The 17,202-nt window shown below is 40.4% G+C and overlaps 2 protein-coding genes across 5 annotated transcripts in view; both read left to right on the top strand.

Annotated features, from left to right (window-relative positions):
• The first annotated feature begins 73 nt into the window (after positions 1-73).
• Positions 74-5,806, top strand: LOC141782135 (C-X-C chemokine receptor type 2-like). Of its 2 annotated transcripts, none has more exons than XM_074658196.1 (2): positions 74-2,045; positions 3,806-5,806. In XM_074658196.1, exons 1-2 carry the CDS (start codon positions 2,039-2,041, stop codon positions 4,852-4,854), a joined length of 1,056 nt encoding a protein of 351 aa, XP_074514297.1. In that variant the 5' UTR covers positions 74-2,038; the 3' UTR covers positions 4,855-5,806. The 2 variants fall into 2 exon arrangements, with proteins under 2 accessions (XP_074514297.1, XP_074514296.1); XM_074658195.1 differs by having other exon boundaries at positions 3,779-5,806.
• A 3,483-nt stretch (positions 5,807-9,289) lies between these two features.
• The window catches only part of spegb (striated muscle enriched protein kinase b), a 53,669-nt gene continuing 45,756 nt past the window's right edge, over positions 9,290-17,202 (top strand). For all 3 annotated transcript variants that reach the window (XM_074658111.1, XM_074658113.1, XM_074658110.1), the window contains exon 1: positions 9,290-10,395. In XM_074658111.1, the coding sequence (XP_074514212.1) occupies positions 9,978-10,395 (418 nt within the window). In that variant the 5' untranslated portion in view covers positions 9,290-9,977. The remainder of the gene's footprint in view (positions 10,396-17,202) is intronic.

The raw sequence follows: 17,202 nt of genomic DNA, 5'->3' as shown, positions 1-17,202 counted from the left end.
ACAATGCCTCTCTTAGAGCACTGAGCATTTGAAATGAGCCTCCCATCAGATGTCATGTTTAGATTCTACAGCACCATCTAGTGCCTACAAAAAATAAACTACATTTGTTAGTTTAGAAGATGCTCCAAAGTATGAGCTATATCTCAGTAGTGGGTTGTGCACTTGTTTCCCCCCCCCCCCCCCCCTTTTTCTTTTTTATAAAGTAAGCTGTGCTAAATGAAGCAGAAGTGGAGTTTAAATGATTGAACTTCCTTTGTCACATTTATACTTCTAAACCAAAAGGCTTTGCATTAAGTATTCAATGTTGAAGCAATGCTTTGCTTACAACAAACCCCCCCCCGTGTTTCTTCATATCCTTGTTGCACCAAGCACCTAAACATTGTGGCCTCCGGGTGTTACCCCATTTCATTTCTGACGCACTTACCTTTTGTTTAGTGTGTCTTAACTGGTAGAGCAGTAGAGATGCTATTCAAATGAGATTAGATTACATGTGACTCACATTTCAAACAACACAATGGAGTCTTAGTCTCAACAACAGCCATCTGTTCTTTGAGCATAAAAGGGATTTTTTTTTTTAAAATAGGTAAGTGGCCAAGTAGGAGGGAATAGCAACACAACCATGTGTCGTATTGTTTAGTGTGCCACTGTAGCTACATGAAATGTAAGACTGAAATAGTAGGGCTGTAGGGAGATTTCCTATCTAAAGCTCCCAAAAACTCCAGTCCTAATGTTTAGTAACCAGTTCTTTGTCTTGCCCATATGATCAAAACATGTTTATGTAATTTCACTTATGACAGGATTGCAGCACTTGTGACACTGGAAGTTGAAACACATGAGAAGTGTGGCAGGAAATGTGATGCTCGGCACTCGTGTGTCAACACCGATGTCATGAGCTGGGAACTTCCTCTCAACGGCAGTGGTCAATCAGAAATGTGGTCGCATCATGTGGCTTATGGTATTTAGGATTTCACTGCATGATGATAGAGGCCCAGAGACAGGTTTCAACCCTCATCAGCTGTTCTGGGTTCTATTCTTAAAAGTAAACAACTAACCTATTAGTTCCCAAATTGTAAAAAAGTATTATGTCATTCTATATACAATTCATAACTATAAACTATGAACAAAGGCATTAAATAAACAGGATGTTAGTGTGTTGGAAAAGCAGGGAGCCATCCATCTGTATCCACTTATCCTATTCTTGGTCGCAGGGGGGCTGACGCTGATCCCTGCTGACATTGGGCGAAGGCGGAGTACACCCTGGACAGGTCAGCAGAACCAGGTACAATTTAAAAACCTGACACTTAAACATTTCTGATATACTGTATATTTTCAATATATTGTGTTTATTTTGAATTCATAAATCTTTCCTGAACTAATGGTTTCTCTTTCGATTCAGCACACAGTGTGACAGCTCATCTCATGACACCCATGATTCAGATAATGTGGCTTGGGTTTGTTTAAGGGGAAGCACTGTGGTTTTGGAACAACCAAACAGTGACTATTGAAAATAGTCTGACTCACACATCAATAAACACTTGACATAAGTAAAAAAAGATTGCTGGGTATTAAAATAGATGAGGAGAAAGTACAGGGCAAAAAGTCTAAGAACAGCTTGACAAAACTAAATATTAATAAATGTATCCACGACATAAACCCAAATGGGATTGGAAATCTAAATGTACTCTTGTCTAGCAATATGGTTGCAGCCCAACACAAGTACTGAATAAACTGTGACAAATGCATTTTGAAGAAATAATTCCAAAATACAATGATTATATATATTTTTTAATGTAAAAAATCTGTTTTAACAGAAATATAAGAACTTAATCACAACTTCCAGCTATATTTGGTTGCATTTCCTGTGATGTATGTGAATATCTTTTGAATTCTTCAGCAAATCAGAATAGAGTATGTGTGAAGCAAACAGGAAAACAGACCTATGGTTAGAATGTGATGGGAGGGGTGTAAAGAAATACAGCAGTTGTTCCCTGTCTCCTTGTGACAAACGGATTGCCTCCCACAAAGAAAAGACACCACAATGGCTGGTGAGTATTTTCATCCTTTGAATAACAACTTAATTCTATTGACTTGTATGTATTATAGCAAACAGGCAGTTTGTAGCCCTTAAGGACTCACTGAAATGGTAATAGGCAATTGGGCTAAGGGACATTTACAATTGAATACCGTGATGGAAATGTTGTAAAGACATGTAAGCTGCTTCACTGTTCCTTTTATAACAGTAAAACATGAATGTTTTATTGTTCCATAACATTTATTACAGGATATGTTAACACTTTAACAAACAGCACCTTAGTTTGTCCCCTGCCAATGTACAGGGATTTGGAATGCTGCATGTAATCAGTCTGGTCTGTTAAAAAGTACATTTAGTATTTTCATTAGGCTTATGTTAAAGGGTAACTTGGGTATTTTTTAACCTGGACCCTATTTTCCATGTTTTTGTGTCTAACTGACTAAAAAGGACAACAACTTCTGAAACTGGTCCCAAAATAGTTTTATTGAGGCAATCTGGCACCGTCATTTACGTCCACTAAAATGCTTGTTTTTGCCATGACAGGCTCTGATTGTTAATATAAGTATCTGAAATTATGGAAAGAGTCTTGCTCAAGGAGAAGTTGCGTTCTGAAATCTGACGAGGTGGCGTGTTGCTTGAAGACAACGGTGGAATAGTGGAATACATCCATGGTGATAACTTGAGAGCCAGCCGGGCAGAGTATGTTGTGTTTGATCACAGAAAGAGTAGCTTAGTGTTATCTAAAAGATTTTCAATGTCATGGCTTAATATTTCGATGATTTCCACAATGAGGATGAGCTCTTTGAATTCAATGGCTGCCCGTATTTATTTGAGCCAGAGTATACAGATTTTCAGATTTCTCCTTGAGCGGGACTTGGACACAATAACAAACAGACGAAAGGTAAGAAAAAGGTTTTATTTCTTTGTAGGTTCTGTGTATGTTGTCAGACACTTATAATAACAATCTGAGCCTGTCTTTAGTGGATGTAACATTACATCCCGTTCTCACTCCCAACTCATCAAATACTGCCGTTTGGTAAGTGCCCCTCAGCATCGGAAACCGATACATAGAGGCACCCTTTAGCAACAGTAGCCTATGTGTTGAACCGGGCTTTCTACTAAGGTAGTATTAATAGCGTGAGAGTCCATTCAGGGCGGGTGGGTGAGGTGATCGATGGGTCAAACAAACACAAGACTGTCAACTAGGAGACCGGTGTTCGTGTCCCGTGTGAAACTAAAAGTAACGTTGACTTATTTTGACACGTCAATCTTTAGTCACATGACTCGTTGGTATCGTCAGTCACATGAGTCATTAGTGAAGTTAACATCAACCACGACCTTTTCCTAACCCTACCTAAGTGGTTTAGTTCCCTAAACTTAACTTCCTGTGAAATCGGAAGTTTATTTTGAAAGGACACTATGCATGTAACGAGCTTATATTGACACGCCGTCCCTGGTCCATCCAAAAGTAACTCAAGAGGGGTACCGCGTGCGTCCGTCTCCGATGCCGAGGAGCGCTGACCAAGCGGCAGTATTTGATGAGTTGGGAGTAAGAATGTGTTGAACATTACATTGATGCTACTCACATGCCCTAGCTGACCAATTTAAAAAGAAATGAGTCACTTAGACACAAAAACAAGGGACAATGGGGTCCAAGTTGAAAATACCAAAGTTACCCTTTAGCAGGTTTATAATAATGACTTGTATTTTATATGACTAATATGTCATTTTGGTTGCAATCCTCAGATCCAAACACATCTGCTTTTATTTTAGACTTTGGATCGATTTATGAAGAACTCAACTTTACTTATAATTACACGGAGTTCATCATAGACCCTGAGACGCAGCCCTGCAACCCCTTCTCCATCCCAGATGGAGTGACGGTTGTTGTCAGCATCTTTTATATCCTCATCTTTCTGTTGGCCATTCCTGGAAACCTGGTAGTGGGGCTGGTGATTGGCCTGAACAAGCAGTCGCTGCCTCCCTCGGACCTCTACCTCCTCCACCTGGCAGTTGCCGACCTCCTGCTGGCCATTACTCTCCCATTCTGGGCCACCTCTGTTACGCAGGGTTGGGTGTTCGGAGACGCCATGTGCAAAATCATCACCGTCATCCAAGAGCTAAGCTTCTACTCTAGCATTCTCTTCCTGACTTGCATCAGTATGGACCGTTACATGGTGATTGTGAGAGCGATGGAAGCACGCAGGGCTAACAGACAGCTAGTCAGCTGGGGAGTTTGTGCTGCTGTCTGGGCTGTTGGAGTACTTCTGTCTCTCCCGGGGCTTTTGAATTCTTCTTTTCCATCTCAGAACTCCAGCCAGATAGTGTGTGGTGAACAGTATGATCCCAGCAGTGCTGATGTGTGGCGGCTGGCCACCAGAATTCTTCGCCACACTTTGGGTTTTTTTATCCCCTTGGCCATCATGCTGCCCTGTTACGGAGTAACCATCCGGCGCCTCCTTCACATCCGTGGGGGGTTTCAGCGGCAACGAGCCATGAGAGTGATTGTGTTCGTGGTCGTCGCCTTCCTGCTTTGTTGGACGCCGTACCACTTCGCAGTGATGGCAGACACGTTCTTCAGGGCAAAGATAGTGCCGTACAAGTGCCCGGCAAGGATGGCAGTGGATCAGGCCATGTTTGCCACCCAGAGTCTGGGGCTGCTTCACAGCTGTGTCAACCCGGTGCTGTACGCTTTTGTGGGGGAGAAGTTCAGGAAGAACCTGTTGCAGATGATGAGGAAGATGGGCGTCCTGGAGAGAACGTCTGTTTCTAGAACCAGCAGGTCTTCAGTGTCATCAGAAATCACCTCCACGGTCATGTGAGAGCACCAAAGAGACACTTTGAACTATTCACATAAATGAATCACATCAGTGTATTTACTGCATTATCTCTTGTGCTGGACAACAAAGTAGTTTTGATACTAATCTGCATTTATATCACAGCTCATATTTGGTGGATTTTCAGATCTTTTTTTTTTACAAAATTTGTCTATAGTTGATTTGAACATTTCACCAAATTTGTAAATATCTTTTCATGCTTTGCTCAATTAGGTCTTGACTTTTTGTAAAGTACCCATATGTGCCAGTCTGATGTATGTCTCACATTCCCATTTTTAATTGTGTGTTTTTCTTTTTATATTGGAGGGAGCCTGAGAGCTAAGATTGTCATTGCTGACAAATGTTTCTCTGTAATTGTTTCATATGACAATAAAGAACATAAAACTTGGTAGCAGGTCAATGTTGTTTAAAGTTAAGCTGTAAACATTTGCATCTTTTGTGGGTCACCATTTAAATCCCTCTCTTTCCTCAGTCATGTCTAGTTCTGAGGAAACTGTAGGAAACATGTTTGTTAAGTTTCAGTTTCAAGTGTGACTATATTTCAACAGGTCAAAAATTTGAGTTAAGACACTTCAGCATTAGATGGTGAAATATCTGACCAATGTCATTTTTGTTTTTATAACTATAGCATATGAATGTGAATTATCAAAATGATTTTCTATGATTCCAGTTTCCCAACCAATACCAGTGTCCTTTGAAAGGCTATTACTCCCAGCTCAAAGTGTACTGCATCGAGTGCAGCAGAAACCTAAACTATCCTGTACAGTGCTGTATAACTTCATATACATTTTTTTTATAGTAATGTATTTACATTTTTGTAAGTCTGTTTAAGTTTTATGTATATTTAGCTAAAGACAGCAGGTTGTCATTCACATGCCACCCAACTTTCAATCTGTATATAGTTGCAATCATTATTAAAGTTTTATAAACATGCACAGTACTGCTCTCTGTTTCTGATTAATATAACAGCATGACTCACCTCGTATGTCACAAAAGATTTAACATCTGACATAAACAGCTGATGATAGAAGGTAAGACTACAGTGTGTTTTATGTTTACAGCCAGTTTGGAAATAATAGAAGTTGTGATGACTGCATCAGCAACACCTACAGCAGTCAGAGAGGCACAATGTTCTGCCTCTGTACAGAAAAATCCCCTTTAAAAAGCACTGTTTGGTTTCAAAATGATCTCAGGGAAGTGCAGCTGACAGGCACCACTGCTTATGAAAAAAGCAGAAGAAAAACTATTTTGCTTATTACTACAATTAAAGGTCCCATATCGTGCTCATTTTCAGGATCATACTTGTATTTTGATGAGGAAACTTTATTTTCCTCATACTGTCGGCCTGAATATGCCTGTATTTACCCTCTGTCTTAAACACTCTCTGTTTTAGCGCATTTCGACAGAATTGCGACGCAATTGCAACAGAAGGTCCATGTGTACTTTCTGTCAGCTGATGACATTCACATACAACCAGGAATAAACTGGGACACATTTAGAATGTTCCGTTTAAATCTATGTAAAGGGTCTAAATATTGTATATTTGTGACATCACAAATGCAGAGTTTCTGAATACGGGCTGTGTGTATTTCCCTGTGGATTGAGTGTTTCGATACTTTCACAGTATTTATATAGGACTTAAGCCTGCTTTATAATAAAAAAACATGAAAATCTCAAAATTTTAAAATATGGGACCTTTAAATAGGTTAGTCTTCCCCCATTTGATTCAGGTTTAATGCATCCCACAAAACCAAATCAGAGCTAACAGTCAAGTTGATTCAAAGTCAATATTGTATGTTACATACAACATAGTGGACACAAGAATAAAGATCAAACCTTGGGGCTCTTCCAACTTTTGGTAAATATCATACCAACAAACGTAACTTAAACTCTAACGACGGGAGGATATACTCACCTTGTTATCCTAGCTCACCTGTCGTTAGCCTCGCTGAATTGAACCGGCGAAAACACCGGTGTTACAGCGTCTAAAGTGTTAGAGTGTAGCCGTGATTAACTAATCGCAGCCCTTGGAGGACGAAACCGTAGCTCCAACCATGCGGTTGCAGGGCTTCCAGCGAAAAGTCAACGGCTTATCTCTTTAATCAACCTGCATTCGCGGATTACCTGCCGCGAGAAGATTCAAGGGACATCTCTGAGGATGACGTGGGTTTATATAAACTACGTCATCCCAGGTCACATGTGACTTTGTTGATATTAAATACTCGACCTGCGCGTGCGCGAGATGGATAACATCCAGTGTTAAACACTGCCTCTGGCAGTCAGGAAGAACGAAATAGAACTAATATTAAACAACCTTAAAGTACCATCAGCAGTTTATTTGTATTTTCCACAAACTACAAAAATGTGTTTCCATACAAGCATTCCAGAAATTCAACAGTCTTTCCAGTAAAAACCATTAACATTAATATATATTAGCCTATATTTTATAAACTACTAGGCTATAGCCTACTTCTACTACTACCACTTCTACTACTACTACAACTATTACCCTACTACTACTAGGCTGTTATTACTACTAGCCTACTACCAACCCACAGAAATGGAACAGGGCCATAATTAATGTTATGATGGTGCCTTCAAATGAAACTCGTGAGCTCCAGTTTACAACATGGGTAGTCATGTACACGATATGCTCGGTGTTCAAGTGGTTAAGTCGTGAGAACACCGATGCTAAGCAACGGTAATAAAATGCAAAGGCATAATGACAGAGGAGAAAGATGAGGCCGTTGGAAATAAACTAAACTTACTAAAATTACAATATATTAAGTTATTGTGCAGAATTATTATATTATACCGAATAATGAATTTCCATGGGCGCTGCCATTTCTCACAACGTCAACAAACACGTCACAACTCGTGAACTCTGAGCTCTCAGAAACGTTCCACTGAAGAGGTCGTGATACCACAGGGGGGGGTGGGGGGGGGGCGTTCATATGGACTCATCTGGTAAACACGGTAAACACCACCGCATTTGAAGGCACCATCAGTTACACCTGTGTTCACCTGCAGTGACATGTCAAAATGGCTGCTGATGGTGCCTAGCTGATATTCTGCTTGTCACATGCCCTTGGATCTGCTTGTAGCAGTATTTTGACAGACTAATTGTTAGTTCCCTGCTTTTCTTACAAGCTACGTTTTATTTGACAACATTAAAGCTCTTCATTCAGGTCCTGCATGTTGGACTTGTGCTACTTGTTCAGAGCTACTTTAGGCATCTAACAGTTAGCTAGCCTAATGTTTGACAATGTGTTTAATGCTCACGTTAGCATTACATTACAACATTAGTAACAACAGCAGTAAAACGTTATGTATAGCAATACTATACATTCATACTAACATATGATTTGAAATGATATTTGAGTTTTTTCAGTTGCCTTTGACAACGTTTGTTTGCTTCACATTTCTCCTTGGATAAGCTAAACTGCTTGTGGCTTGCTTTGATAGCTAACGCTCATTTTAATGTTGGTAACGTTAGTTAGCTAATATTTCATGTGTGTCGTTTTAACTTCTTTGCTGTTTTTTTGTTTGTTCTTTATATGGAACGTGTTTTTTTTCCATAGAACTGCATTAACCCTTGTTGAGAATGCACACAAGCTAACCACCACAAGCTGGTGCCTTCAAATGGAACTCGTGAACGCGTGTTTACGGCATGGGAAGTCGTGTACACGAGTCGTGAACTCGGAAATTTGAAGGGCAGCTAGTGTGTTATATGCGTTGTAAGCTATTTAGCTGTACTGTTAAGTTACAGTTGCTTATTAAATGTTACTATTGAGATACCACAGTTGCTTTGCCTTCTTATTGGTAATGTCTTATTATATTTGTGGCAATATGCTAGCAGGAGAGTTATATAGCAATAGGCTAAGCAGTGAATTGGATTTTAAATTGTCGTGAGCTGCAGTATTATTACAATCATTTGTCTTCAATGTGATTGAAATATTTCCATTTATTAAGACAATCCCAGTAGGCAGGTCATGACTAATGATATCCTTTTTTTTATTTGTTTCTTGTGGTTCAGGAGCACCAATTTTGAAAGGATATAACTACACTGCAGTGTAGGATACACCCTCAACGTTTGTTTCATGTAGAATTATAGGGCCAGCCCTCAATGTTTATGCAGTGATATTTTCTTTTTCACGATATCTGACCACGTCCACACAATTGAGAAGCCAACGTCAGCCTCTACATTTGACCTACAAATTAAATATCTGTCCCATACTGACCACCCCCTCTTCTGTGCCAAGTGTTGCACCATCTCATATGTTCTACTGACCTCAGGTTGGCTAAAAATGACATGGGGGCGGGAGCCTCCCAGTGAGTGGGCAGACAGACTACCATGCAGCTGTCATTGTAAGGCTTGCTGGGCTCTGGCTGTCATTTCCCCCTCCGGACTGGTTGGCAGAGGTAGGGGGAAATCATGAGTGGGGTGGTTTAGCTCATGGGACAAGGAAGGGAGGGGGCACCGTGCAACTTGCTGGACGGAACTTGATGCGTGCATTCAAACAGAAGCCAAGCAAGAACGGATCTCAAGGCCGCTGGGAATATAGAGGAAACTCACTGAAGATTCACCTTGTTCTGCAGAGAAGTTACACACTAGGAAATGGTTACAAAAGGCTGAAAAGTCAGAGAACATCAGGAAAAGGAGGGGAAAAACAGGCCCGTCACTTCCAAGAGACAAGTCAAGGGAGCTGTTAATGCAACATGATCCAGTGGGTCTTGCCCTAAAAATACCTCTGGGCAGGAGAGTGGCAGCTATCTCTATCTGCTTCATTACCTTGTAATCAACAATTTCTTTTTCTTCTTCGGACAATAACTGAGGTCAGAGAACAGCGATTTTGGGAGAATCTATCCATGGTAGATGTGTTTCTATATAGTTTAATTTGGCTTTCCAAGTACAAGAAAGTGATAGACTTTCTTAAATTAAAAAATGTGATAACCTTGTTAACTGTAATTTACATGTAAAGCCTGCTCATAGACTCCAATGCCCTCATTGGATTTTGGTGTAGAATTCTGAGAGAGGGCCCGGTCAGTGCTATCAGCACACAATTCATTAGAGAATCCATTGTAGGATCTATCAAATCACTTCAACCATGAGAAAATCTGAGATGCAAATGACCCTGAAAAAAGGGGCAGATGAAGCAGCGGCACCCCCGAGCCCTATCATCCCCCCAAAGCGGTCCAAAGCGAGCCCAGTGCAAGTTGTCCCGGACCCTCGAGGACCCGGTTATCCCACCCCGACTCCACCTGTTTTTACACGCAAAATGAGGAACGCCGCTGTGGGGACAGGCTGTGACATCCGTTTGAAGGTGACGGTGGCTGGAGATCCCCAGCCCTCCCTGTACTGGTACCACAATGAGGAACTCCTCAACATGGAGAACCAGGAGTACGGAGGGCTCTGGATTAGGGATTGCAAGCCCAGTGATGCTGGCCTCTACACCTGCATTGCCAACAATCACGTGGGAGAGGCTCGGAGCAGCGCTGTACTGGCTGTCTTGGATCTGGGTGAAGGTAATACTACTTAATACATTTTAAACTTCACACTCGTGTCTAGCTCTTAGCAAGTAGCCTTAAATGGATTTGACTTCAAAACCTCCAGTTCCTCCCAACCCATTTATAATAATATAGATAGCCATCTATCTGATACCACAATATAATTCAGTCTTCTAATGCAATGTAACATGTATTTAAGAATGTCAGTAATATCATTGTCAAGCTGACAATGAGGTTTTAACTACAAAGTAATTTTTTGTAGTAACTTCCATGAAAAATACCCAGCATGCCACAGTCACCCAAAAGGCCAAACCCCCTAATGAGAAACTACTAACTAGGAAACGTAATGTGGGCCCGTCTAGCTTCCTGTTCCTTTTGCTGGAACATTAAGAGATAATGCTGACTGATATCTCAACCAGGACACAAGCTACCACATTGTCATATTTCAGTATTCAATTAGATTTTTAAGGGGCTAAATGGTTTCTGTCCTTATCTGGTACTTGGCCAGGCAATGCAGATCATTAGCTTCATCTTTGAACTTTTGTTCAGCAGTTATTTGAAAGAAGAAGAAAAAATGTGTACAAGTCATGCTACAAATAATTAAATAATCTCAATTTAATTATTTGACATTGCTCCATAAAGAAAGAAAAGAGAGGAAACAATGCTAGAATATACAGGGGCATAAATACACACAATCAAGTATACAAGCGTATATTTACGCAAGTTTAATTATATTAAATGCCATTCAAATATTTCTTTGCTACCTATATCAAAGTGGAGGGCAAGGATATTTTGCAAACATAGACACTCTGTCAATAAGTCATTTCTTATTTCAAGTTCTTGAAAAAGAGAAGAAGTTTTATGTGAAATCAAAATTTGAAAACTATATATTGTTTTAGTATTTTAATAAGGAACTATGGGTATAGCTGTTTGAGATTAGCATATGAAGAGAATGGTGATTTGATTCCCACCATGACCATGCAGACACTTAAAATGAATCATTCTTTAAACAACCCATGCTTTTGAGTAATGCGGCCAAAGCGAGTTTTTAGAGTGTGTTACGGTCACATTCCTCAATTTCTAGCCAAGGATGCTCCGAAGGCCACTGTAGCTCTTCTGTTAAAACCCTTCCATTGTGATCAACAAAACCTCTTTTTATGCATCTTGTGATCTCCAGCACTGATCTAAATTCAGCTCACCTGAGTGTTCTGAAAAATGACATTACCAGCTCCACAAATATGCCCTTCGTATATCAGCTCAAGTGCTTTGTCATTGTTCCGCAGTGCTCGGCGTGAGTGTGTAGCTGAAACTCACTCTTCAATTCAGAACTGCCTTTTCTTGCTGAGAGTATATGTCGAGGCTCATCACTGCTGCATACAGTTCAATCAGTTTAACATGAGTAAAGTTTTAGCAAATGACAGCATTCTCAAGGACTGGGTGCTTACACAACCATCCCTGCTGACAAGATGCTTTGTGCAAGCTCAGTACAAATATTGGATGCTAAAAGAGTGGTGATGTCTGCTGACTGGGTAACGTGATGACAAGGATTCTTTTTAGTGTGGGCTGCGAGAAACCACAGTGTATTACATTTCCTTTACTGTATAAATATTGGATGCTTGGACATAGTCCACATAAAAGATACACCATCTGATGTGAGTACTTGAAAATGAACGACGGGACCCCGCCTGCCTAGTTAACGAAAAAGATACTGATAACGAAACATCTCCATTTCAGTGTGATTTTGAAATTGAAGACAAGAAGCCTACAATATAAATACAGTAATTATACCAGTTTGCTTTAGTGAATAGCCATTAATTGGTCAGCATGGATCTTGGGCTTGAATTTAATTTGATCCTTAAAGCAGCAGTAGGCAAGACTGGAGCAATATGATTAAGAAAGGTATTTTTTTTAAAAACGGTCACTATATCCTGACATTAGTGCATGAGACAGGTAATCTGAAAAAAATCGTGTGTCCTCCGGTGTCCTCCTGTGCTCTGCAAGATTTCGCAGACCGGAGGAAAACAAGCAATCAGAGCCGAGCTGGAGCCTTGCCGTCTCTGAGCAGCTGTCAATCACTCACAAACTCCGATCAAACGGTCAAACTAGGCAGCGCTGATCAAATATGAATCAATATTCTGTTACTGTAATGTCTATTTCTGGCATAAAATGTGTTCAGAAACATCTTGTAGTGTACTGTGAAGCTGTAAAATGAGAAAGTTTGTGACCCGGCAGCCATGTTGAGATCAGTTGAGGAAATACCAAGCACCGCCCACCAGCTGGAGCACACTTTCTCATTTTACAGCTGAACAGTACACTACAAGATGTTTACAGCATTTTACATGAGAAATAGGCATTACAGTAACAGAATATTAATTAATATTTGATCAGCGCTGCCTAGATTGACCGTTTGATCGGAATTCACGAGTGATTGACAGCTGCTTCTGTTGAATGAACAGCCAATAGGAATGCTCACTCTCTCTCTGAAATGACCTGTGATTGGTCAAAGTCTCCAGTCACGGGCTAGATGTTCTAAAGCCTGAAAACAGAGCCATGAGGAGGAGCAGAAGTCTAGTTTTCTCTCAGAACACTTGAATTACAATATGCTGAAAGGTTATTATGGAATTTTTGCCCAATGATGCCAAAAACATTCTGCCTACTGCAGGTTTAATTGCAACTTCACATATTTTATGGCAGTGTGTTGTTTTCAGTCTTCACAGTTCATGCACTATCACTGTCACCTCAGTAATGTTTTGCATGCATCACATCAGGGCAGTCACTGTATTTGGAAATACAGTAAAATAGAGAAGTAAGATGAAAGGGCTATTTCACCACACCCATGTGATACTGTATGATAGCAGTAATCACGTCAGCACAGATCACTGAAGACATCACAAAAAAGTGATTTCATGTAAGCAGGCCACACAACAGTCACCTGGATTCCCATAGTTCTGTTTCAAGTAAGATCAATCTATCATTTTGCGACTTACAGCTGGAGAAGAGCGTTGTTAGTATTAACGTGCAGTGAGGATTGTACCAGCAGTGATCCATATGCTCCAGGATCCTGTCGTTTTGTGTTGTGGTACACTCAAAATGATCTTAGACTAGATAGATTGTGTGATGTTATGTAACACAGTGATGGAGATAGTGAATATCAGAAACAGTGGTAGCTCCACAGTATTCAGTATTCACAATCCTATCAGCTCTCTGCTGCTTTGCCATGTGCGTAGTCTACAGCTGTCCCATCACTCAGTGATACTGCCTGAACCCCTTTCTCTCTCTCTCCCTCTTTGAAAATGTCTCTTCGTACCCTTCAGCATTAGATGGTGAAATATCTGACCAATGTCATTTTTCTTTTTAAAAGTATAGCATATGAATGGAAATTATCAAAATGATTTTCTATGAAAGCTGAAGTAGGCGAGATTGGAGCAAATATAAATAAAAAAAGTTATTTTTATAAAATGGTCGCTATATTGTGACAGTAGTGCATGAGACAGGTAACCTGAAAACAATTATGTTCCTCTGGGTCCTCCAGTGCTCCTAACGGCATCTGCAAGATTTCACAGACCGGAGGAAAACAAGCAGTAAGAGCTTATCTGAGGTCTGCTGTCCAGCTGCTGTCTATGAGAGCCGGCTGTCAATCACTCATGAATTCGGACCAAACGGTCAAACTAGGCAGCGCTGATCAAATATGAATCACTATTATGTTTGGTTAATGCCTATTTCTCTCCTCACATGTTTTCAGAATCATCTTGTAGTGTACAGTTAGCTGTAAAATGAGAGAGTTTGTGACACCGCCGTCATTGTGAAATCTGGTGAAGGAATGGCAAGTTCTGGTCACATGACCGGAGCACAGCCAATAGGAACGCTCTCTCTCTCTCTGAAATGACCTTTGATTGGTCAAAGTCTCCAGTCACAGGCTAGATGTTCTAAAGCCTGAAAACAGAGCCATGAGGAGGAGCAGAAGTCTAGTTTTCTCTCAGAACACTTGAATTACAATATGCTGAAAGGTTATTATGGGATTTTTGCCCAATGATGCCAAAAACATTGTGTCTAACATCGCTTAAATTGCAGCATAACATATTTTATGGCAGTGTGTTGTTTTCAGTCTTCACAGTTCATGCACTATCACTGTCACCTCAGTAATGTTTTGCATGCATCACATCAGGGCAGTCACTGTATTTGGAAATACAGTAAAATAGAGAAGTAAGATGAAAGGGCTATTTCACCACACCCATGTGATACTGTATGATAGCAGTAATCACGTCAGCACAGATCACTGAAGACATCACAAAAAAGTGATTTCATGTAAGCAGGCCACACAACAGTCACCTGGATTCCCATAGTTCTGTTTCAAGTAAGATCAATCTATCATTTTGCGACTTACAGCTGGAGAAGAGCGTTATTAGCATTAACGTGCAGTGAGGATTGTACCAGCAGTGATCCATATGCTCCAGGATCCTGTCGTTTTGTGTTGTGGTACACTCAAAATGATCTTAGACTAGATAGATTGTGTGATGTTATGTAACACAGTGATGGAGACACTGAATATCAGAAACAGTGGTAGCTCCACAGTATTCAGTATTCACAATCCTATTAGCTCTCTTCAAACCTTCAAACGAGGTTTGAAAACAAGATCTTGGTCCAGAAGTTTTCCTTTGACGCTCCATTTTAACCTTCAGTTTGAATCAGCTCTCTGCTGCTTTGCCATGTGCGTAGTCTACAGCTGTCCCATCACTCAATGATACTGCCTGAACCCCTTTCTCTCTCTCTCCCTCTTTGAAAATGTCTCTCCGTACCGCCCCCCTCCCCCACCAACTCCCCCTGGTTATTTATACAGTGGAATGTGCCAGGCCTTACATTTTTGTGATGTTAGCCAGCCAACGTCTCTCCTATTACACAGGAAGACATCACTGCTAATTTTAGCCCAGCCCTGTATGACTTTTTTTTCCGTCTTCTGATCAGGGAAAGGGACAGTTTTGAATCCATATCATCTGCTAAATATGCAGAAGCATAAAGTTGTCTACCATATGTTGTGATGTCATGCACCTTTTATGATCCATACCGTTTTTACTGTCTCTATCCTCTTGGGTTCGGCATTTGATTGAGCAGTCAGTCGATTATTCACTCAAATTTATTTTAATTAGGGCTATCAATCGATTAAAATAATTATAATGCTAGTTTTTCCTCGCAAAAATGTTGCGTATGGTTGGAGCGTTATTTAGCCTCCTTCCCGACGAGCTAGTATGACATGGTTGGTACCAATGGATTCTTAGGTTCTCTAGTTTCATATGATGCCAGTATCTTCACTCCAGCTTAAAACTGAGCCAACTACAACCTAAAAATCATAAGTTGAATTAATGCGTTAAAGAAATTATTGGCGTTAAATGGATTTTCCTTAACGTGTCATTATCACATTAACTTTGACAGCCCTAGTTTTAATAAATAGCACAAATGAGTAACTGAAATGTAAAAATACTAAAAGTAAAGCAATAGAAAAATAAAGATGGTTACATACCCTAAATCTTTAAATCTGCATTGAATTTGGCCATTTGGGGGCCGCAAAACAAGTTGTAAACACAACATTGAAATATTATCATCATATGAAGTTATTACGGCAAACATTAGCAAATAGTTGCCTATTTACACATCCGGCAGACACAGAGCAACATTAGCATTCACTTGGGGATATGGTTCCTGGCCACCTCTGTTTTGGTCTCCACCAACTCCTGAGAAAAATATCTGGCACTTTAGCAGTTAAATGCTACGCAATGACCACTGGCTAGCTGCTAACTTTGTCTGCCATTTGTTGCTAGTCAGGTAGCATACAGTGGGTTTATCAGAGCTTTTTCACTGAAAAAAAGCTGCTTGCATCAGCTGAAAACTACTATGATGGGAGCAGAGAGGGTGAACCAAAAACAGTAAAGTTGCAGCCGTAAAACCACAACAACGACCTGAAAGATGCTAAAACGCTCCATAGAGCTGAGGGGAACTATGCATTATCTGTAGGTTTGTCACTCCAAGTGACACCACCTCATGTGAAAATATTGATAACTGCAGCTTCAAACCTGCACTAATAACTTATTGGCCACTTGGGGGCAGTAGAAACAAGCTGTAAACACAAAACTTGGATATTAGCACCTTTTGAGTTGACATGGTGAACTTGTTAGCAAACAGTTGCCTATTTGCACATCAAGATGACACAGAGCAACATTAACTTTCCTTTGGAGTTGTTTTTGTGGAGGTTGAAGAGGGTGGTGAGCAAAAACACTGAGGTAAAAGCTGCATAGAGCTGACAAGAACTAACCTACAGAGTTTGGTGATTCTCTGGTTGATTAATAACAACTTCAGTAACTGAGTGATTTTATTTAAAAAGCTATATTGCCTGTTTTATGCTTGCTGTGTAATATACCGTTTGGAGAGACATAATACTGGGAACTAGATGTCACCACCGAGCATGACCATGGCCCCTTTCCAGTGTGTTTGGATAGTTTCCTCACCATGCTGTTTCCTCCTGGACCACTAATGGGAGTGAACAGGTGGAGCTGCAGTTGCACTGTGGAAATCCCCTACATCGCTATGTTGCTTAATAAGTAGATATAATAGTAGATCAACAAATGGACGTTGATTAATGGACAAGAAATCCTGAAGGGTAATTATGGAGTTTATTAGAGCTTTTAAAAGACTTGGCGTTACAGACTGTTTTGTCATAATCACAGTAACTCTAACCAGAATTTAAATATGAGGGATCTATATTTCCCATGCTCATATTCAGTAGAATATAAGAGGAGTAACAGTTCGTGAAAAACAGAGAGGGACCTGGCAATG

The sequence above is a fragment of the Sebastes fasciatus genome, chromosome 14 (genome assembly GCF_043250625.1).
Source record: "Sebastes fasciatus isolate fSebFas1 chromosome 14, fSebFas1.pri, whole genome shotgun sequence".
Taxonomy (NCBI): Eukaryota; Metazoa; Chordata; class Actinopteri; order Perciformes; family Sebastidae; genus Sebastes; species Sebastes fasciatus.
The sequence above is the reverse complement of the archived record's forward strand: the minus strand, read 5'-3'. Positions and strand labels throughout refer to the sequence as shown.